The sequence below is a fragment of the Scyliorhinus canicula genome, chromosome 3 (assembly GCF_902713615.1).
Source record: "Scyliorhinus canicula chromosome 3, sScyCan1.1, whole genome shotgun sequence".
In the NCBI taxonomy this organism is placed as follows: domain Eukaryota; kingdom Metazoa; phylum Chordata; class Chondrichthyes; order Carcharhiniformes; family Scyliorhinidae; genus Scyliorhinus; species Scyliorhinus canicula.
The window spans coordinates 256,947,876-256,969,918 of NC_052148.1; the positions used below are offsets into that span (position 1 = coordinate 256,947,876).

Here is a 22,043-nt window from a genome sequence, read left to right on the forward strand (position 1 = left end):
TAATGTAATTGACGAAAGTACAGGATGATGTGAACTGTTTAATGAAGTAATGCAGTCCTATTAATGTTCTTTGAATGTAATCATTGTTCAATTTTTAAGGAATGTTCTCTTAGTTGAATGGTAACAGTGAGCATAAGGTGCAGTGTCGCAGCCCTTTCTCCATAGTCAGAGGTTATGCAACTATATAGGAAGGCCTGACTTGTACACCAAACTTTAATTGTAAATTAATGAAGAAGCATTGCCAGGTTTTAATTTTCTAAGCATTTTAACCTCTAAGCTTTCCTTCCTGTGATTTATTTTGGGTGAGTGAGGTTGGTATTATTGATGTTAACAAAACGACTTTTCAATTGAGAATACTTTGTGTTTCTCTTTTTTCTCAGGTTGACTGTGACAGTCAGGACGACCTCTTTGGGGACTATGATAGCTTTGCAGATGACAGCTGCTTTTTGGCGCAGCTTGAAGATGCAGAGGAAAGAAGTCCTGTTTTTACTTCAAGCCCAGCGGGTAATGAAAAGGAACACTGGAAAGATGCTGTGGAACCTCGGACGACATTTCAGAATACCAACTTGCTTGATTGTCTACAAAACAATGAGAACGAAACACACAAACATCCTGCAGAGGATGTGACCCTTGTTACCGGCCTGCAAGGCTCGAGTGGGAAGGAGAGCAATGTTGCAAGTGAGCAGATTTGTACTGAAACTTTATCTGTGTTGCATGCTGGAAACGAAGATGAACCAGATGAGTTACCAAGCTCACAACTTGCACTCTTAGATAATTTTAACTCACCACTGATAAAACATAAAAGCAAAAGCTTAGAATCAGAAACCAGTTGGGTGTTGAACTGCTGTGTCAATGACCACCCTAATATCCCATTGAATTCTGAGAGTGAAGCGCTAAATCTTAACAAAATGCAAAACCAATCAAGGACTACAAATCCTGGAACATGTAAGCAGTTGAGTTTGAAAGATCAGATGAAAAACACAATGGCTGGAAATGCCACGGCACCCTCACCGCAGTCATCCAGGAGTAAACAGATGAAGGAGATTGTTCTTTCTGAGGAAATAAATGTTGCTCTGAAAACTATTGAAGCTACTTCAGGGGTTGATATCGGGCCTTTTTATGGACTTCCGAGCAAAGTCAAGGATCTGATTTTCCAGTTCAAAGGCATCAAAGAACTTTATGGTAATATAATAGGGAAGGACGTTTGAAGTATGGTTAACTGTAGTATGATGAAAAGGAAGATACATAATTTAAAATGGTGAAAGAGGATCTCTAATGTATGGCTATATTTAGGGAGGAGTTTGCAGCCAATCTGGCCAGAATGGTAAAGAAACATGCTGTAATAACAGAATTCCCATCAAAATGGGGAATTATGTGCCATTATGTTTGCCTGTCATTGGATTTGTCCGTACTGCAATTGGGGAAAATTTGAATCAGTTTTTTAAAAAAAAATATTTTATTAAGGCATATATAATTTTTAACGACAATTTTCAAGAGGAAAAACAACAAAGTAAATAACACCCACCCAACCAACAGCCAAACCCAGCCAACGTGGCTTAGATACACAATTCCCCCGTCTCCCTTTATTGAATCAGCTTTTACCTAAGTTAGGTGGGTGCTCTGATTGTCAGAAACTAAGTAGGTAATTTGAGCTGTGGGGCTATAGAAGTCATGAGGACAAGTGGGGCCAACATGGTCATTCCTCTGTTTTGTTTTGGAATCATAAAGCACAGAAGAAGGCCATTTGACCCATCATGCTCATGCCAGCTCTTTGAAGGAACAATTTTTTTTTAAGAGTACCCAATTCATTTTTTTCCAATTTAGAGGCAATTTAGTGAGGCCAATCCACCTAGCCTGCACATCTTTGGATTGTGGGGGTGAAACCCAAGCAGGCACAAGGAGAATGTGCAAACTCCACACAAGCAGTGACCCAGAGCCAGGATCGAACCTGGGACCTCGGCGCAGTGAGGCAACAGGGCTAACCTACTGCGCTACCATGCTGCCCTAAGGAGCAATTATTGGTGTTAATTCCCACACTCTGCAATTATTTTCCATTTCAATTATATATCCAATTGCCATTTGAATGTTATTGTTATTGCTTCCACCAACCTTTCAGGCAGTAAAAACCTGCTGTGTAAAAAAAATTATTGTTTGTTTCCCCTATGGCCTAATCTTAAATTTGTGATCTCTGGTTATTGCTGCCAATGAAAATGAAACTAGTTTCTTATGCACTTTATCAGGACATCGCCTAATTTTGAACACCTCTATTAAGTCTCTTCTAAACCTTCTCTGCTTTGAGGAGAACAATCTTAAATTTTCTAGTCTCTCCTAATAGCTGAAGTTCCTCATCCTTAGTATTGTTCTAGTAAATCTCCTCTGCATCCTCTCCAAGGCTTTGACATCCTTCCCACAAGATTGTGCCAAGGATTGGACACAATACTCCAGTTTAGAATTTTAAAGTTTCAGCATAACTTCCTTACTTTTGTACTGTGTGCTTCTCTTAGTGAAGCTAAGGATCTTGTATGCTTTTTTAACAACTTTGCAAATTTCAAAGATTTGTGTATTGTACACCCCCCCCCACCCCACCCAAGAATGTCCAAATTACCTAACAAGCACGTCTTTTGGGACTTGTGGGAGGAACCCGGAGCACCCGGAGGAAACCCACGCATACGCACGTGCAGACTCCGCACAGACAGTGACCCAAGCCGGGAATCGAACCTGGGTCCTGTGAGTGCTGTGAGTCAACAGTGCTAACCACTGTGCTACCATGCCACTCTAGAAGGGCAGGGAGATGTAGAGAGGGAATTCCAGAGCTCGGAGTCTAGGCAACTGAAGGTGCGGCCATCAATCGTTGAGCAATTAAAATTGGGGATGCACAAGAGGGAGAATTGGAGAAGTGTAGATATCTTGAAGGGCTCGAGGAGATTACACAGTTAGTGAGGGATGAGACCATGGAGGGATTAAAAACAAGGATGAGAATTTTAAAGTCAAGACATTGCTTAACCGATAGCCAGTTTAGGTCATCTAGCACAAGGGTGATGGGGGATTAGGATTTGTTGCGAGTTAAGACACAGGCAGTAGAAGTTTGGATTACCTCAGTTTATGTAGGGTAGAATCTGGAAGACCAGCCAGGAGTTCATTGGAGTAATCAAGTCGCAAAATAACAAAGACAAGAGTGAGGGTTTCAGCAGCAGATGGGCTGAGCCAGATGATGTTACATAGGATTACGTAGAATATATGGCACAGAGACAGACTGTTTGACCTAATCGATCCATACTGTTTATGCTTCACTCAATCCTCCTCTTATCGTTTCTCATCTAAATCTACCATCGTAAGCATCTATACCTTTTTCCCTCATATACTTGTGTGGTATCCCCATTAATGCTGTTTGTCTTAAGCACTCCCTGTGGTAGCATGTTACACATTCTCACCTCTCTCGGTAAATAGGTTCTTTCTGAATTCCCTACAGAATTGTTTGGTGACTATCTTATATTGGTGGCCTCTCATTAGGCTCTTCAACACAAGAGGAAATATTCTCTCTATATTCACCCTATCAAAAGTTTTCATCATTTTAAAGAGCTCTTATTAGGTGACCCCTCAGTCCTTTTTCAAGAAGATAGAGATCCAGCCTGCAAGTCCTTTCCGGGGCAGCACGGTAGCATTGTAGATAGCACAATTGCTTCACAGCTCCAGGGTCCCAGGTTCGATTCCGGCTTGGGTCACTGTCTGTGCGGAGTCTGCACATCCTCCCCGTGTGTGTGTGGGTTTCCTCCGGGTGCTCCAGTTTCCTCCCACAGTCCAAAGATGTGCATAGGGTGGATTGGCCATGATAAATTGCCCTTAATGTCCAAAATTGCCCTTAGTATTGGGTGGGGTTACTGGGTTATGGGGATAGGGTGGATCTGTTGACTTTGGGTAGGGTGCTCTTTCCAAGAGCCGGTGCAGACTCGATGGGCCGAATGGCCTCCTTCTGCACTGTAAATTCTATGTTATGTAAACCTTCCATTTCTGATATAATTTTTGTAAATTTTCTCTGCATCCTCTTCAGTGTCTCTATATGCTTTATATAATAAGGTAACCAGAACTGCACACAATACTCTATGTGTAGCATAATCAAGTTTTGATACATGTTCAGCATAAATTTCCTACAATTCTATCCCTCTAATATATACCTTGCGGTTGTTTGCTGATTTTTAGAACCTTGCTAACCTTTGGCACAACTCTTAGCGATTGATATACTCCCATGATTCCTTTGTTCCTCTGCCCCACCTAGACTTGCACCGTCCATGCAATAAGTGACTTCCTTTTTCTCCCTACCAAAATGCACTATCTCAGATATATATATGTGTGGTGTACTTTGTTTGGAAATTATTTGGCTATTCTCCAAGTTAATTAATGTCTTTCTGTAATTTATTGTAGTCCTCAGTTTGTACTATCTCTCTCTAAATTCCGCAAATTAAGGAATGAGGGGCGGAATTTTCCAGTTCTTCTCCAAAGTGCTGGACGAGGCGAGAAAAGTGGGATGCAGCTTGCAGAGCAAGCTTTTTATAGAATTATAGAACAGTACAGCACAGAACAGGCCCTTCGGCCCTCGATGTTGTGCCGAGCAATGATCACCCTACTTAAACCCACGTAACCCGTATACCCGTAACCCAACAATCCCCCATTAACCTTACACTACGGGCAATTTAGCATGGCCAATCCACCTAACCCGCACATCTTTGGACTGTGGGAGGAAACCGGAGCACCCGGAGGAAACCCACGCACACACGGGGAGGACGTGCAGACTCCACACAGACGGTGACCCAGCCGGGAATCGAACCTGGGACCCTGGAGCTGTGAAGCATTGATGCTAACCACCATGCTACCGTGAGGCCCCTTTTCTCACCATATTCTCCATCACTGAGAAGAAATAAATCCTGGAGGTTGGTGGGGTGGAGTGAAAAGAGCCGGCAACTTCGGGTTTCCAGAGATCGGGGCGCCGTATTTAATGGATATCCAGATCTCCGGTAAAAGAAAATTAAGGTTCTGCAGCCCCACTCCCCTGAGATGAGGAGCCCACCCATCACCCCACATGCACATGCCCTTCACACACACATGGGACCCCCCACACACACACACAGAGCAGCCAAGAGGCACCCCCCAGCACTGCCAGGGCACTGTCTGGTCATGTTCCTGTCCCACCTGGGGGCTGTACTTACCTCTGTGCCCCTGGTGTGGTCTCTTCGTTTGGTTCGCATTGCTGGGGGAACATGGGGCAGGAAAGCCCACTGATGAGGTGTTAATGTATTTAAATGAGATTCCTCATCTTCCTGGGCGCGAACCTTGTTACATCAGTGGCTGTGTAGTGGGGTGGGGAGGGGGACAATTGTGCCGCAAGATCTCTCGCAGAATTCTGTGCCCACGTGGACATTTGTAAAATCTCGGCTGATGTTTTTGATTCCAAAGTCCAAATTGTTAATATAAATTTTTTTTATTCTTTCACGGGTCATTCTTTCAGGGACACGGATCCTTGTGAACACCACCTCCTCCCACTTGCCACTCTGAATAACTTACAGGTGGAAATAGGTGGTCTTCGTGATGGTAGAAATATGGGGTCAGATGCTCATGCCACAGAGATGTTATCAGTAGCCTTAATTATGTGATAATTCTTCTAAAGTTCCCTTTGGGAGAAATAGCATCATCTTCGGTTTCCCTGGTGGCCTGTTTAAAACTGTTTCTCTGGTAATAGGCTGCGAAGGGTGCAATCAACCCTTTTTCTATAAACTGAGAAATGGGGGTCGTGTTAGGTGATGGGAATGGCACTTTAATGTTGTCACTGAGGTCATCAAAAGCTGTAACGAAAACAGAAAATACTGCACAATCTCAGCAGGTCTGACAGCATCTGTAGAGAGAGAAGGGAGCTAACGTTTCGAGTCGGGATGACTCTTGGTCAAAGTTAGAGGACTGGAAATGGGGTCAGATTTATACTCTAGTGGTGGTGTGGGGAGTGGTGGAGCTGGATAAAGGGCCAGCGAAAGCTGTAGGATGGCTAGAAATGTTGGCTGGGAGGAGCAGCGCTTTGTTGGCAAGATTATTTGCTGCCCAATAATCTTTGTCAGCTGGACAAAAATAGAATGCCAAAAACTGCATGGGTTGCCCTTATCTTCTTATTTGCCCTCCACACAACAGGTAGCTTGGGCAGTATTCTCCGCTCCCAGGACTAAGTGCCCGCGCTGTTGTGAATGCCGTCGCATTTCACGACGGCGCGAACAGGGCCCGGGCATGACATATTCTGGCCCCCATAGGGGGCCAGCACGATGCTGGAGCGGTTCACGCCGCTCCAGCCTCTGTACGCGGTGCCAAATGGGCGCTGCGCCAACCTGCGCATGCGCAGTTGGGCCGCACCATCCTGAGCTTGCACGGGGAACGTCTTATGCGCGCCGGCCCCTCACCAACATGGCGCCGGTGTGTCCTGGGGCCAGCCGCGGAAGGAGGTGGGGGGGTAGAGGTGGGCCGATTGGTGGGCCTCGATTGCGGGCCAGACCCCATCGGAGGCCCTCCCCGGTGAAGGAGCCCCCCCAGCGTTCCCGCACAGTTCCCACCGGCAGCAACCAGGGGCAGCCTGTCGTGTCAGAGCGGCTGCTCGGCCCATCCGGGCCGGAGAATTGCCGCTCGCCGTTTGCAGCGATTCCCCGAGTGGCCCGGCACGATTCTCACGGCGCTGGTTTCGGGGGGGGGGGGAGAATCGCGTGCAGGCGTTGGAATGGCGTAGTGCGACTTGCGCGGAGCCCCGGCGATTCTCCCACCCGGTGTTTGGGGGGGGGGGGGGGGTGGAGAGAATACCGCCCCTTGTTTTTTGAGTAACCCTTCATTGCCTTAGGTGTCTGGGAATAGTGCCAAAGCATTAGCTTCATCTTTAAATCAACCGCTGTATTTCCACTAAGCAGCAATGTCAGATGATCCTTTGCTGCTTTAAAGTCTGGTATACAGTACATGTATACATACATAAAATAGCTGTAATTATTCCATCACGGTCTGGCACAATAGTTCTTTTTGACCTATAATCTCCCCATGTGCTCAAACTGTATTAATATGCACCTACAGCTTTCTCTGTTATTGTTAGCTTAAAGTGCATGAAACCATAATATTCCTTTGTAAAAAATGTTTCAGAAATCCTTGTTACAATATTAATCTTGAGTGCTTTTGTTGGCTCAACAAATATATTCATTTAGCAACTGAATTACATGTAGCTGGAGAGTCATTGGGTTCTAACCCAATTTTTGCAAGTTAGCTCATCTCAGCTATTTGCCTCAGTGCCTATTAGTTACAGATGTGCTATCTGTGCATGTGTAAAGATGCTATAATCATCTGCTTTGCTTCCCCACTCAGATCTGCTCACCCATGGATAAAGGCCTATTGGCCAAGGTAATGAAGAGCAGCCAACAGAGAAATTAACCAGAACCCAGTGTCTTTGTGAGGGGATGGGGGGATAGTAACGAGATATATAATTCACTTCAGAGAAAATTGGTAATATTTGTAATAAAATATGATCAGTCTTTGTTTAGAAATTGATTAATTATCGCTTCTATAATGTAAGAAAGTGAATATTTTTACATGGTTTAAGGTGTCAGTGTTTCGGAAGATAATTTGTGTTTCTATTGAATTGCATTTGGTTTGAAAGTGTGATACTAACTTTGACCAGGTATTTAAATGTCATAGATACATACTAGGTATGGATTTTTGAAATGCTGGTTAAAGTGAACTGATTTATAGTTTGAACATTAATCACAAATAGATTTTGCATATTGCTGTCTTTCTCAACATGTGCTTTCATCAACAACAATACAACAGAATGTCAGTGCAAATTCTCCTCCTTTTGCTGATTACGGTTCATTACAGGATTATGTGTTTAGAGCTTATATAGTGACAAATATTTATAGCAGCAAGACCTCCTGCAAAAGAAGACTGCTATTTGGCCTTAAATTGATCTTAACCCTGCATTCGGTATTTTTATTCATGACATTTTAAAATGATTTTTGGTTAACAAAAAAAATCTAATAATCTTTTCTTATACTTCACAGAGTGGCAACATACTTGCTTGACATTGGAATCTGTGCAGGAAAGGAAAAATCTGATTTATTCACTGCCGACAAGTGGTGGGAAGACACTGGTTGCTGAGATTTTGATCATGCAGGAATTATTATGTAGGAAGAATGATGTATTGTTTGTTTTGCCATATGTGGCTCTTGTGCAGGAAAAGGTGAGAAAAAAGTGCTTCTTAACTAACTTTAAGTAAGTGCTGCACTCTAAAGTAACACAGAGGAATTATTAGGAAATTGGTCTTGAAGAAATCTATTCAGTTGTGACTTGCTGCATAAGACTTGGTGCCTTAGTCAATCATCCCACAAGTTCTGTATTTGTAGCTTTCTGAACGAATATTCTATTGCAAGTGTCAATGAGTGGGTACTGGGTTTTTTAAGTACTCTTGTCAGCAGTGGCTTAGTTGGCAACACTCACATCTCTGAGTCAGAAGGTTGTGAGTTTAAGTGAGACTTAAACTCACAACCTTCTGACTCAGAGATGTGAGTGTTGGGGTGTAGTGTGAGGGGCGCCTTGGCGGTAGTGGTGTCGGAGTTGGATCCTGCAGGTGCCAGGTCCTGGAGGGAAACAGTGTCTATGAACGCGTATTGGGGGTTGGAGTGGAGTAGGAGCACTCTCTCCAGGCGTGGGCCAGTTTTGTGGGTCCGGACGTGCTTCCGGAGGAGAACCGGGCCCGGTATCTTCAACCATGCTGGGAGCGAAACCCCCGTGGTAGTGCCCCTGGAAAAAGCAAATAGCTGCTCGTGAGGGGTCTGATTGGTGGCAGTACATAGGAGGGACCTAATAGCATGGAGCGCGTCGGGGAGGACCTCCTGCCAATGGGAGGTCGGGAGCTTCCTGAACCGGAGGGTCAGTAGGACGGTCTTCCAGATCGTCGCGTTCTCCCTCTCCACCTGCCCGTTCCCCCTGGGGTTGTAGCTGGTAGTCCTGCTCGAGGCTATGCCCTTGTCGAGCAGGTACTGACGCAGCTCGACGCTCATAAAGGACGAACCCGTGTCGCTGTGTACATAGCTGGGGAAACCAAACAGGGTGAAGATGCTGTGCAGGGCCCTAATGACTGTGTGGGAGGTCATATCGGGGCACGGGATAGCAAAGGGGAAGCGGGAGAACTCGTCTATGACGTTTAGGAAGTATACATTCTGATTGGTCGAGGGGAGTGGCCCTTTGAAATCGATGCTCAGGCATTCAAAGGGCCGGGAGGCCTTTACCAGGTGGGCCATGTCTGGTCTATAGAAGTGCGGTTTGCACTCCGCACAGATCGGGCAATTCCAGGTGATGGCTTTTACCTCCTCGGTGGAGAAAGGCAGATTTCGGGCTTTGACGTAGTGGGCGAGCCGGGTGACCCCCGGGTGGCAGAGGTCATTGTGGATAGCTTTCAGGCGGTCGTCTTGCGCGCTGGCACACGTGCCGCGGGACAGGGCATCTGGGGGCTCGTTGAGCTTCCCCGGTCGGTGCATGATATCGTACTTGTAGGTGGAGAGTTCGATCCTCCACCGTAGGATCTTATCGTTTTTAATTTTGCCCCTTTGTGAGTTGTCAAACAGAAAGGCAACCGATCTTTGGTCGGTGATGAGGGTGAACCTCCTACCTGCGAGGTAGTGCCTCTAGTGTCGTATAGCTTCCACGATGGCTTGTGCTTCCTTTTCGACCGAGGAGTGTCGAAGTTCCGAAGCGGAGAGGGTTCGGGAGGAAAAGGCGACTGGTCTCCCTGCCTGATTTACTGTGGCTGCGAGAGGGACCTCTGAGGCATCCCTCTCTACCTGGAAAGGGACGGATTCATCCACCGCCCGCATGGCCGCTTTGGCGATGGCCTCTTTGATACGAGTGAAGGCCTGGCGAGCCTCATCTGAGAGAGGAAAGAGTGTGGCCTTAAATAGTGGGTGGGCTTTGTCCGCATACTGAGGGACCCACTGGGCATAATATGAGAAAAACCCCAGGCACCTTTTGAGGGCCCTGGGACAATGAGGGAGAGGGAGTTGCGTCCGGGTCGGGGCCCAGGACTCCGTTTTCCGTGACATAGCCGAGGATGGCTAGCTTGGTCGTGCGGAAAACGCATTTCTCCGTGTTATACGTGAGGTTGAGTTTCTGGGAAGTCTGGAGAAATCGATGGAGGTTAGCGTCGTGGTCCTGCTGATCATGGCCGCAGATGGTGACGTTATCCAAGTACGGAAACGTGGCCCGCAGCCCGTACTGGTCCACCATTCGGTCCATTGCTCGTTGGAACACCGAGACCCCATTCGTGACGCGAAAGGTAAACCGGAGGAAGTGAAAGAGGCGGCCGTCGGCCTCGAACGCCGTGTAGTGGCGGTCCTCCGGGCGGATTGGGAGCTGGTGATATGCAGACTTCAGATCCACCGTGGAGAAGACTTTATTTTATTTTAAAAAAATTATTTTCATTGAAATTTTTACAAAATATAAACATCTCAACTCTATTAACAAAACAACCGCGGTAACACCCCAAGAACAATACCCACCCAACTTCAAAAGCAACTACAAACAAAAGGAAAAAAACAAAAGTACACCCAACAACAAAAGGGAAAGAGATAGCATCCGCCACATCCCACAAACCCATGTACACAGATCCCCCCCCCCCCCCCCCCCCTTCCCGCCAGGAAGTCCAGGAAAGGCTGCCACCGCCTAGAGAACCCTTGTACTGATCCCCTCAGGGCAAATTTCACCTTCTCCAATTTAATGAACCCCGCCATATCATTGATCCAGGCCTCCACGCTTGGGGGCCTCGCATCCTTCCATTGGAGCAAGATCCTCCGCTGGGCTACTAGGGACGCAAAGGCCAGAACACCGGCCTCTTTCGCCTCCTGCACTCCCGGCTCCACTGCAACCCCAAAAATTGCGAGTCCCCAGCCTGGCTTGACCCTGGATCCCACCACCCTTGACACCGTCCTTGCTACCCCCTTCCAAAACTCCCCCAGCGCTGGGCACGCCCAAAACATATGGGCGTGGTTCGCTGGGCTCCCCGAGCACCTAGCACACCTGTCCTCGCCCCCGAAAAACCTACTCATCCTCGTCCCAGTCATGTGGGCCCTATGCAGCACCTTGAACTGTATGAGGCTAAGCCTCGCACAGGAAGAGGAGGAATTCACTCTCTCCAGGGCATCCGCCCACGTCCCCTCCTCAATCTCCTCACCCAGCTTCTCTTCCCGTTTACCCTTCAGTTCCTCCACCGAGGCCTCGTCTACCTCCTGCATCACCCGGTATATGTCCGAAATCCTCCCTCCTCCAACCCACACCCCCGAGAGCAACCGATCCCGCACCCCTCGTGGGGGCAGCAAGGGGAACCCCTCCACCTGCTGCCTGGCAAACGCCCTCACCTGCATGTACCTAAACATGTTCCCCGGGGGGAGCCCAAACTTCCCCTCTAACTCCCCCAAGCTCGCGAACCTCCCCTCCACAAACAGGTCCCTCAACCTCCTAACCCCTGCCCTGTGCCAGCCCAGAAATCCGCCATCAATGTTCCCTGGAACAAACCGATGGTTCCCCCGTATTGGGGCCTCCATTGAGCCCCTCACTTCTCCCCTATGCCGTCTCCATTGCCCCCAAATTTTGAGGGTAGCCGCCACCACCGGGCACGTGGTATACCTCGTTGGAGGGAGCGGCAACGGCGCCGTTACCAGCGCCTCCAGGCTCGTGCCCACACATGACGCCGCCTCCATCCTCTTCCATGCTGCCCCTTCCTCGTCCATTACCCACTTACGCACCATCGCTGCATTGGCAGCCCAATAGTACCCACAGAGGTTGGGCAACGCCAGCCCCCCCCTATCCCTGCCCCGTTCCAGGAACACTCTTCTCACCATCGGAGTCCCATGCGCCCACACAAATCCCGTGATATTCCTGTTGACCCTTCTAAAAAAGGCCTTCGGGATAAGGATGGGGAGGCACTGGAACAGGAACAAAAACCTCAGGAGCACCGTCATCTTAACGGACTGCACCCTCCCCGCCAGGAGAAGACTTTATAATGGGCGATCTGATTCACCATGTCTGCAATCCTGGGGAGGGGGTACGCATCGAGGAGCGTGAACCGATTAATGGTTTGGCTATAGTCCACTACCATTCGGAATTTTTCCCCGGTCTTGACGACCACCACCTGAGCTCTCCAGGGGCTATTACTGGCCTCTACGATCCCCTCACGTAGAAGCCTATAGACCTCGGTTCTGATAAACACCCTGTCCTGCAGGCTGTATCGCCTGCTGCGAGTGGCTACGGGTTTGCAGTCCGGCGTGCGATTGGCAAAGAGTGGAGGGGGGTCGAATTTTAGCGTAGCGAGGCTGCAGATAGTGAGTGGGGGCAAGGGCCCGCCGAAGCTGAGTGTGAGGCTTTTGAGGTTGCACTGGAAGTCGAGTCCCAGTAAGAGTGGGGCGCCCAGTTCAGGGAGTATGTATAGCTGGAAGTTCGTGTAGCTAGTGCCCTGGATCGTTAGGGTCGCGGCGGTGCGCCCTTGGAGGTGAACAGAGTGAGAGCCCGAAGCGAGGGAGGTAGTTTGCCGTGCAGGGAAGATAGGGAGCGAACAGCGTCTTACCAGATCTGGGTGTACGAAGCTCTCGGTGCTCCCGGAGTCAAAGAGGCACGGTGTCCTGTACCCGTTGATTTTTACGGTCATCATTGAGTTGCGGAGGTGTTTCGGACGCGACTGGTCCAACGTGACCGCGCTGAGTTGCGGGTAGTTGGCGGCTCGATCAGCTGTGCTGGAGTGGCCCCGTGATGACTGCCCTCTGAGTTCGTAGTCTTCGAGGTGAGTTTCAGAGTTTGAAGAGGATGGATTCCAAGATGGCCACCCCCGTGGATCGCACGTGGCGGGCGTCGAGGAAGATGGCGCCCAAGATGGCGGCCCACATGAGTTGCACGTGGCCGGCGCGTGGAGGGGGGTTGCCAAGATGGCGGCCCCCATGAGTTGCACGTGTCGGGTGGGGACGGAGTCGGAGTTCAGGCCGCAGCATTTCGGGGCCTGCGGGCCTGTGAGTTTTGGAAACGAGTGCTCTGGGCTGCGGGAGAGTTTGGAGTGGGGGTTTTCTTCGCCAGGCAGACCCGGGCATAGTGTCCTTTGCGACCGCAGCTGCTGCAGGTCGCGTTGTGGGCCGGGCAGTGCAGCCATGGATGCTGGTCCGCGGGGAACGAGGTGAGGCTGCGGAACGAGACCTCCATGGTAGTAGCCAATTCTACAGTGTCCTCCAAGTTCTGGGCCCCTTTTTCAAGCAACCGCTGGCGCACATAGTTTGACCTGAGCCCTGCCACATACACATCTCTGACAGCGAGCTCCATATGCTGTTCGGCTGATACAGCTTGGTAATTACAGTCCCGAGCTAAAGCTTTTAAATCCCGCAGGAATTCATCCAACGACTCCGTGGGGCGCTGGCGGCGGGTCGTAAAAATGTGGCGCGCGTAGTCCTCGTTGATAGGCCTCACGTACATTTGATCTAGCATGGCTAGGGCCTCCGTATATGAGGTAATACTGCAGTGCTCGCTTCGGCAGCACATATACTAAAATTGGAACGATACAGAGAAGATTAGCATGGCCCCTGCGCAAGGATGACACGCAAATTCGTGAAGCGTTCCATGAGGTAATACTGTTAAGTTGAGTAGAGATACGGTGGCTCACCCTTGCGTGCAGTAGACTGAGTTTCTGCTCCTCTGTAGTTTCTGATGTGCTTGATTCAGCCAGGTAGGCCTTGAAACATCTGAGCCAGTGTTGAAAGATTTCTTTCGCCTCTGCAGCTAGCGGGTCGAGTTCTAGTCGATCAGGTTTGAGGGCTGATTCCATAGTCGTTTTCTTCAAGTTTCCTAAGATTATTAAATTGATGTGACCATCAATTCCCAAGACACGTGGTTGGAAGTGAACAGTGGTTTTAATAGTCTTACAAGTGAGCCTGCCTGCGACGAGATGAACTGGCAGCAGGCTCACAACTGCAGATCTTTATACTTCCAGTTAGTGGGAGGAGCCATGGGCGGAGCCACGGGTGGAACCATGGGCGGAGCCAAGGGTGGAGCCCAGTACAAACTCCTGATCTCCCCCTATGGACAGAGCCGCGCAACTGCTCGTATACCGAGCTGACAGAGACACAACACATACAATACAGTATAACACAGTGTGAATTACTAGGATTGTGATTCACCACATGGAGTTTGTGTGTTTACACTGGGGTTGTGTGTTAAAGGGGATTTCTTTGTTTTCCTAGGACCGTTGAGGGGAGTGCGGCCGGGGCAAGGGCCTCCACACTGGCTAGTTTAAGCTGGCCAGTGAACAGAAGTGTGGTGGGGGGAGGGGCTGCAGCCATCGGAGCCTGGTGGGACAGGTTTCAATGAGCCTAGGAGGTATGAAAAGTTGGGGGAGGGGACCGATCCTGAGTGAGGTGCTTTCGAGAGGGGAGGATTCGGGGAGGAGGGTTTCTACAATTCATGGATGCCATTTATTGTACACTTTCGGGGATTGGATGGCATCAAATATTAGCGTGGGGGGGGGGGGGGGGGGGGGGGGTTGGACTATATATGTTAATGGTGACTTTGGGTTATTCCCGATTCCTTTTTGTTTTTTGTTTGATTATGTTAACATGCGGGCTGTTGGGTTGGTGGGAGGATGGGATCATTGTTGTTGATAAGAAGATTGACATTGTATTCGTTACCGCTTATTGTTTGTTGGTGGGTGTAAATTTTGAAGAAAATGTGAAAAAGCAGAATCAAAATATTATTTTAAAAAAGCATGTCTTTCGGGATTTGTGGGAGGAAACCGGAGCACCCAGAGGAAACCCACGCAGAAACGGGGAGAACGTGCAGATTCCGCACAGACAGTGACCCAAGCCGGGAATCGAACCCGGTCCCTGGCGCTGTGAAGCACCAGTGCTAACCGCTGAGATACCATTAAACTGAGGCCTTGTCTGCTGTCGAAGGTGGACACAATAGATCCATGGTGCTACTTTGAAGAGGAGTTGGGAGCTATCCCTGGTGCCCTGACCAATATTTATCCCTCAATCAACATTATGAAACAAAATTATCTCATCATTATCGCTTTGCAATTTGTGAGAGCAGAAACTGGCTGTTGTATTTCCTACATTACAACAGGGACTACACTTCAAAGGTACTTTATTGGTTTTAAAGCTCTTTGAGACAACCTCAGGTTCTGAAAGATGCTATATACATGCAAGTCATTTTATGTAAGTCAGTGGTTGTTACCAAAGTACATTTTATTACAAATCTTGCGTGAAAAAATAAAAATGTATTTTGAATTATTCTGTAAACACTGTATAAATGTGATTATTGATCTGTCAATTTTTATTCAATCAATTTGCCCGTGGGTAATTATGATTAAGGTATTGGTAAATTTATTTGTCCTTCAGGCAACACCTTTGGGTTTAAATACCTGCTTCATTTAAGATGTCTTTTAAGATATCAATCCTAGACTGTAATGCTCAAGAGTGCAGTGCAGTTAGCACTGCTCCTCATGGGACCGAGGTCCCAGGTTCGGTCACTGTCCGTGTGGAGTTTGCATATTCTCTCCGTGTCTGTGTGGGTCTCACCCCACAAGCCAAAGATGTGCAGGATAAGTGGATTGGTCACGCTAAATTGCCCCTTAATTGGAAGGGAAAAAAAAGTGCAAGAAGAGCTGGTAGTTGTGCATTGAGTTACCTATCTGAGTTATGCTACTAGTTTTATGTTGCACCCCACGTGCATCCGCAGAACACCGATGATTACATTTTAATGTTAGGAAGAATGAAATTTAATAATCTCCCAGTTCTTCCACGCTTTTGCGCTGAGCTTAACTTGAGCATTGAGAAGTTCTGGCGGTGACCTTGGATCTCTTGGTTTTGGTGCTATCAGGAGTTATGTTGTGGCCTGATCCTGAATATTAAGTAAGTTGTATCCAAAATCCTTTCTTATTAACGCAAACAAAGTAGTACAACATCAGAGTAAGTCAATGTGTAATCTGTTGTCTGACTATATTTGATGGAATATCATAGTGATATACAAAACATGCTTATACCAAAATTCCTCTTCATGCATTGTGTACACCACATGCTGCAGGTGTGATACGGTCACCAAAAATGAAATATTGGGTGCTGGGGGGGACTTCTTCTTTGTGTTGATCTACCAGGCAAGAATCTCTGGTTTAGCACACTGGGCTAAATCTCTGGCTTTTAAAGCAGACCAAGACAGGCCAGCAGCACGGTTCAATTCCCGTACTAGCCTCCCCGAACAGGCGCCGGAATATGGCGACTAGGGGCTTTTCACAGTAACTTCATTGAAGCCTACTCATGACAATAAGCGATTTTCATTTCAAATCCCAACGTTGATGGGTTCAGTGCACTCTAAGAAATTCACATACACCAAAGAGATTGACTATAGGCGAACATGACTAATCTTCTTGGACATATACATAGACTATCGAACCAATGTACTTAAGTAAATTGGATGAGAGAGAATTGGGGAAAAGCTTGTTGTATTTAATAACTTGTTAACGTTAAAGCAATAATTAGCAAAGCGTTTTTGTTTGCTCCCTTTAGGTGCGAGGTCTTTCGTCTTTTGGAATAGAATTTAATTTCTTGGTGGAAGAATATGCTGGAAGCAAAGGGAAGCTCCCTCCAATCAAGCATAGACAGAAGAAATCTCTGTACATTGCCACCATTGAAAAGGCCCATAGTTTGGTGAATTCCCTAATAGAAACAGAAAGAATTAATAGTTTGGGACTTGTTGTGGTGGATGAGGTAAGCTTATTTATTGTTGCCATATTGATTATCTAATTAACTAATTTTGTCCATAGAATCAGAAAGAAGTTGAAACAGTGGGCCAGTACATTGAAACAGCAATCCACAGCAATAAAGTAAGTGGAAAGATGTGAATTCAAAGCCCCCTTGACAGACTCACAAGTTTAACTGTATTCCACAGGGAAGCAGAAAACCTCCTTCAAAAGGAGAGGTACAATTAGATGTGTCTTTACTAGTCACTCATACAAAGCTCTTGCAAGCAAGCTTCTTGGCAGTTGAAGCTCTGAGCGCAATTTCAAAGTTTCTAAGTGTCATTTGTGGCGGATTTTGCTGGGAGTTTCCCGCCGGCTCTGCTGGCGGGTTCCCCACCGTGATCCAATGACAAGTCACTTTTTGGGCCCTGGGGTGTTTCTCAGGTTTAGCCCATACTTTGAATTTTATTCATCACTAGGGAGCTGAATTCTGAGTTGAGCTGCCATTTTGAAAGGGTGTCCCGATCTCTAAGTGAACTTGTGAGTCTCCCACACCCCCACCCATGGGCAATGTCACTCCCTCACACATGGGTATTCCTCCACAACCCCCCAAGTGAAGACACCTCACTATGGGGTCCCTGGCCCCCCCCCCCCCCCATCCCAGTATCCCCACCTGTCACCCCAACTTCCCAGATGCCCCTTCTTACCTGCTCTGCACCCCCCAACCCTTCATATCACCCCTCCACCCTCCTTTCAGTGGCTCCTCGGGCCCTTACCCTTGGCAGTGGCACCCAGACACCCTTGCACTGCCATCCTGGCAGTGCCACTCGAGCACCTCAGCAGTGGTGGCAGTGTCAAGGTGCCCGCGTTCCAAGGGGAGGGCCAAGGAGCCACCCTGCACTATTCCTGGCCACCCTGGGGCCTCCAATGGCCTGGGAGACCCCCCGGATTTCGTTCCACCTGATCCATGTTTGTGTGGACCAGTACTGAATGGCACCAGCCTGCGGCCTCCTTGGGGAGGCAGTAGATACGGATAATTCGACTTTAAGTAGGTTTACTTACATGAGCGCGGCTTGGTCTCGCCCATTTTGGGCAGGTTCCTGATCCTGACGCCTAGCGGGACTTGGGTAGCTCCTGCAAGGCGTTGTGGCTGTAGGAAGCCCGCGGGAGGCTTCACCCGGGGTCTACCGGTCACATCGCACTCCCATTTGGGCGCGACGTGGCCGGTAAACCGCGGCCTGTATGTTTGGGTGGAACAGGGCGGGCACCGTTTAGCACTGGTTTCCACAAACATGGGCAAGGCATACCGGCACTTGGAGGAGTCTGCCATTTCATCGGGGGCTCCTGGGTGGTTGGTCTCTGGGCAGGCTGGTACCCTGGAAATATCAGGGTGACCAGGTGGCACTGCCAGGTTGGCAGAGGCTATTGCCAGGGTGCCAGCCTGGCAGTGTCCAGGTGGCATCTTGCCCGTATTAGGGATTGAGCCCAGAGGTGTCCTTTCCTTATGAGGTGGAGTGCGTGGGGTTTGATGATCCCCTAATTGGTAAGTTGGGGGGTGGTGGGGTGGGTCCAGAGGCTGCGGTGGAGGGTACAGAGATTGGGACGCAATTTAAAAATGGCGCCTAATCTCTTCCTGCACTGGAAGCTGAGCTTGTTAGTGCAGGAAATGAGCCGAAGTGCGGCTTCAGTGGGACGTTCCTTGCCGAGGCCCAGAAATGAAACAGAGTCCCATTTAATAGCAGGGTCAATCTTGGTGCTGCAAGATTCGGCAAACACCCAGCTGAACGTGCCCAAAAGAGGACTCTGTTTCATTTCAGTTAATTCGCGCCTTACATTGGCTCCCAATTGCCTCGACATTTACCAACCATTGATTCAGTTGCACCCCATGTTACCCGTTCTTTACTCAGCCCAACCCCATCATTCCTAGTTTCTGTCGTACCTATTTCATTATTTAAAAAAAATAAATTTAGAGTACCCAATTTTTTTTTTCCAATTAGGGGACAATTTCGCGTGGCCAATCCACCTAACCTGCTGATCTTTTGGGTTGTGGGGGTGAAACCCACGCAGATACGTGGAGAATATGCAAACTCCGCACTCCAGTGACCCTGGGCCGGAATTCGAACCCGGGTCCTTAGCGCTGTAGGCAGCAGTGCTAACCACTGCGCCACATGTTGCCGTATACCTATTTCATTATTGATGACAGTTTTCAGTTTTCTGAACAAGATGGACAGGACAAGACATCCATTGTCCACTGAGTCTGTCCCATTCTGTCATTTAAAAAATTATTTCATGGGACGTAAACAGTTGTTCCCCATTCCTACGATTAAGAGTCAACCACATTGTTGTGGGGAGTCTGAAGTCACATAACATTAGTGAACCAGATGGGTTTTTAATCGATAACCATTTCATGGTCACTTTACTGAAACAAGCTTTTTAATTCCAGATTTATTAATTGAATTTAAGTTCCACCAGCTGCCATGTTCAGATTCGAACCCATGTCCCCAGGGCATTTGCCTGGGCCTCTGGTTTACGTATTCAGTGACCGTAGCACTATGCCACCATCTCCCTTTGTCACAACACAGCATCAAGAGCTTCAATTTTCCCCATCCACCAACTGCCATATCATCTGCTGAGAAAGACTACTCCCTGGGCCATCAGCTCTCTGCCTTCCTGTCTTTTAAAGGTCTTCTCAAAACCAACCCATTCACCATAATTTGTTACTTATAGATGATGGGCGGGATTCTCCGACCTACCGCCGGGTCGGAGAATCGCCGGGGGGTGGCGTAAATCCCACCCCGACGCCGGCTGCCGGATTCTCTGGCGCCGGTTTTTCAGCGGGGGCGGGAATCGCGCCTCACCGGTCGAGGGCTGCTGGCAGTGGCCCACCCTGGCGATTTTCCGGCCCGCGATGGGCTGAGTGGCCGCCCGTTTTCGGTGGGTCCCGCCGACATAAAATACAGTAGGTCCGTACCGGCGGGACCTGGCTCTTCAGGTGGCCTGCGCAGTCCTCGGGGGGGGGGGGGGGGGGGGGGGGGGGGGGGGGGGGGCGGTTACAGGGGGATCTGGCCCCGGTGGGAGGGGGGCCACGGTGGATTCCGCACGGGGCCACGAGGATTCCGCACCTTCCCGGCAGCCCAACGCCGGAGTGCTTCACTGAAGTGTTGGCTAGTGTAGACTTGAGAGCTGAACAGACACTTCCAACACTGATGAAAGTTCAACTCAATTTTATTAACTACTTCTAACTAACACACGATGACTGTGGGTCTAAATGATGGTAACTTAAACTAGAGACCTAAGCCTTGTCCGAACCAGTTGATTTTCTCAGCACGTGGTGTAAGTCTGTGCTGGGCTGGATGAGTTCTTGTTACACTCAGAGGCAGCACCCAGAATGAGCGGGAACCGTGGTGCCCTCTGCCTTTATAGTGTGTGTATTCTAACTGGTGATTGGCTGCAGTGTTGGTACATGTTAATTGGTTCCTGTGTGTGTCCATCAGTGTGTGTCTGCACCATGATATACTGGTGTATATTATGACATCCTCCCTTTTATAAAAAAATGTTGATATAGGCCTGTGATAATAAATAGTGTGGGTGTGTGGAGAATGTACCTAGCTACGTGTGAGGTGCAAAGACATATGTACAAAGCTATATACAGGGAACAAGACTATTTACAGAGGAAGGTGCCTGGTGCAGATGACTACCATGAACTGGAACAACCAACGAATCTATTTACAAATCACTGGATAACGAATGCAACAATAAAGGATATAGGAAAAAAAAACATTTCAGAGAGTCCACATGTGTACAGAGTTCATAAGTTCAGTCTCTGAGGTGGGTGACGAACTCTGGTTGACCGTAAGGGTGGCACACCACTCATCATCCTGGCTGATGCTGTGGACATGGACGGGTTCAATGCCACGCTTGGGGGACATCCTGTTCGTGGTGACGACGCTGATTTGGAACGGGACCTGTGAGTCATTACAGACACAGTCGGAAGCAAGGTCTGGAGTAGGTTCATTGATGGCAGGCTGGATAGCCCTGACGTCTCTGTGAGGCTGGGTGGACCTCCTAAAAACAGCAGGCAGGGAAGATCTGCACATTGCAGCGTAGTGGCCTCGTTTGCCACACTGCAGGCAGCGCCGGGACTTCGCGGGACATTGCCGCTGTAAGTGGGCGGAGCCACAGTTGCCGCACGCCGGAGCATCGGGATGTTCGTCGCGCCACCGCGCATGCGCGGGGCGATCCAGCGTGGCGCACACCTGCGCAAAGCGGTCCGTGACGTCAGCACGCTCGCTGCGTGTAAGCGCGGGACTCCGCGAAAAGCGCGCAAAATGGCCGCCATCGTTCAAATCCAGAGCCTGAAAAGATTTAATCATTTGGACCCGTTCTGCTTCTTGAGGTGCTTGCTGAGGCCGTTTCAGCGGCCTGGATGTAGGAGTAGCGCGTGGAGGCATGTTCATGAAGTACACAGGTCTCAATGGTCGTAGAGAGAGTGAGCTGCTTTACTTTTAGTAGCTGCTGGTGCAGGGGCTCAGATTGAACACAAAAACAATCTGGTCACGGAGCATGGAGTCAGAGGTGGACCCGTAGTTGCAGGACTGCGCAAGGACACGGAGGTGGGTAATAAAGGACTGGAAAGGCTCGTCCTTACCCTGAATTCGCTTCTGAAACATGTATCTCTTGAAGCTCTCGTTGACCTCAACCGCGCAATGGCTGTCGAACTTTAGAATTATGGTCTTGAACTTCGATTTGTCCTCCCCCTCATCGAAGGTGAGCGAGTTGTAAATGTGCAGAGCGTGGTCCCCGGCAGTGAGAGGAAGAGAGCAATCTTCCGTGCGTCCGAGGCAGCTTCCAGGTCCCAGCCTTCGAGGTACAGCTGGAAGCGCTGTTTGAAAAGTTTCCAGCTGCAACCCAGATTCTCTGCAATGCGGAGAGGTGACGGCGGGTGAACGGAGTCCATTCTATAGGATGGCGCGAGACTGGTGGAAGGCAGATCGCTGAATGGTAGGTCTCAGAAGTGCGATCATCCCTCAACTTCTGGTACCATGAAGTGTTGGCTAGTGTAGACTTGAGAGATGAACAGACACTTCCAACACTGATGAAGGTTCAACTCAATTTTATTAACTACTTCTAACTAACTAACACACAATGACTGTGGGTCTAAATGATGCTAACTTAAACTAGAGACCTAAGCCTTGTCCGAACCAGTTTATTCTATCAGCACGTGGTGTAAGTCTGTGCTGAGCTGGATGAGTTCCTGTTACACTCAGAGGCAGCACCCAGA

At 48.8% G+C, this 22,043-nt stretch overlaps 1 protein-coding gene and 1 non-coding gene across 2 annotated transcripts in view; both read left to right on the plus strand.

Moving 5' to 3' along the window:
• helq (helicase, POLQ like) overlaps nucleotides 1-22,043 on the plus strand; it is a 76,057-nt gene that overhangs the window by 4,249 nt on the left and 49,765 nt on the right. The window contains 3 exon segments of the mRNA XM_038792627.1: nucleotides 381-1,182; nucleotides 8,064-8,242; nucleotides 16,590-16,790. Coding sequence (XP_038648555.1) covers nucleotides 381-1,182; nucleotides 8,064-8,242; nucleotides 16,590-16,790 — 1,182 coding nt within the window.
• LOC119963999 lies at nucleotides 13,552-13,658 on the plus strand. The gene has a single exon (XR_005460241.1). It is a non-coding gene; the product is annotated as a U6 spliceosomal RNA (small nuclear RNA).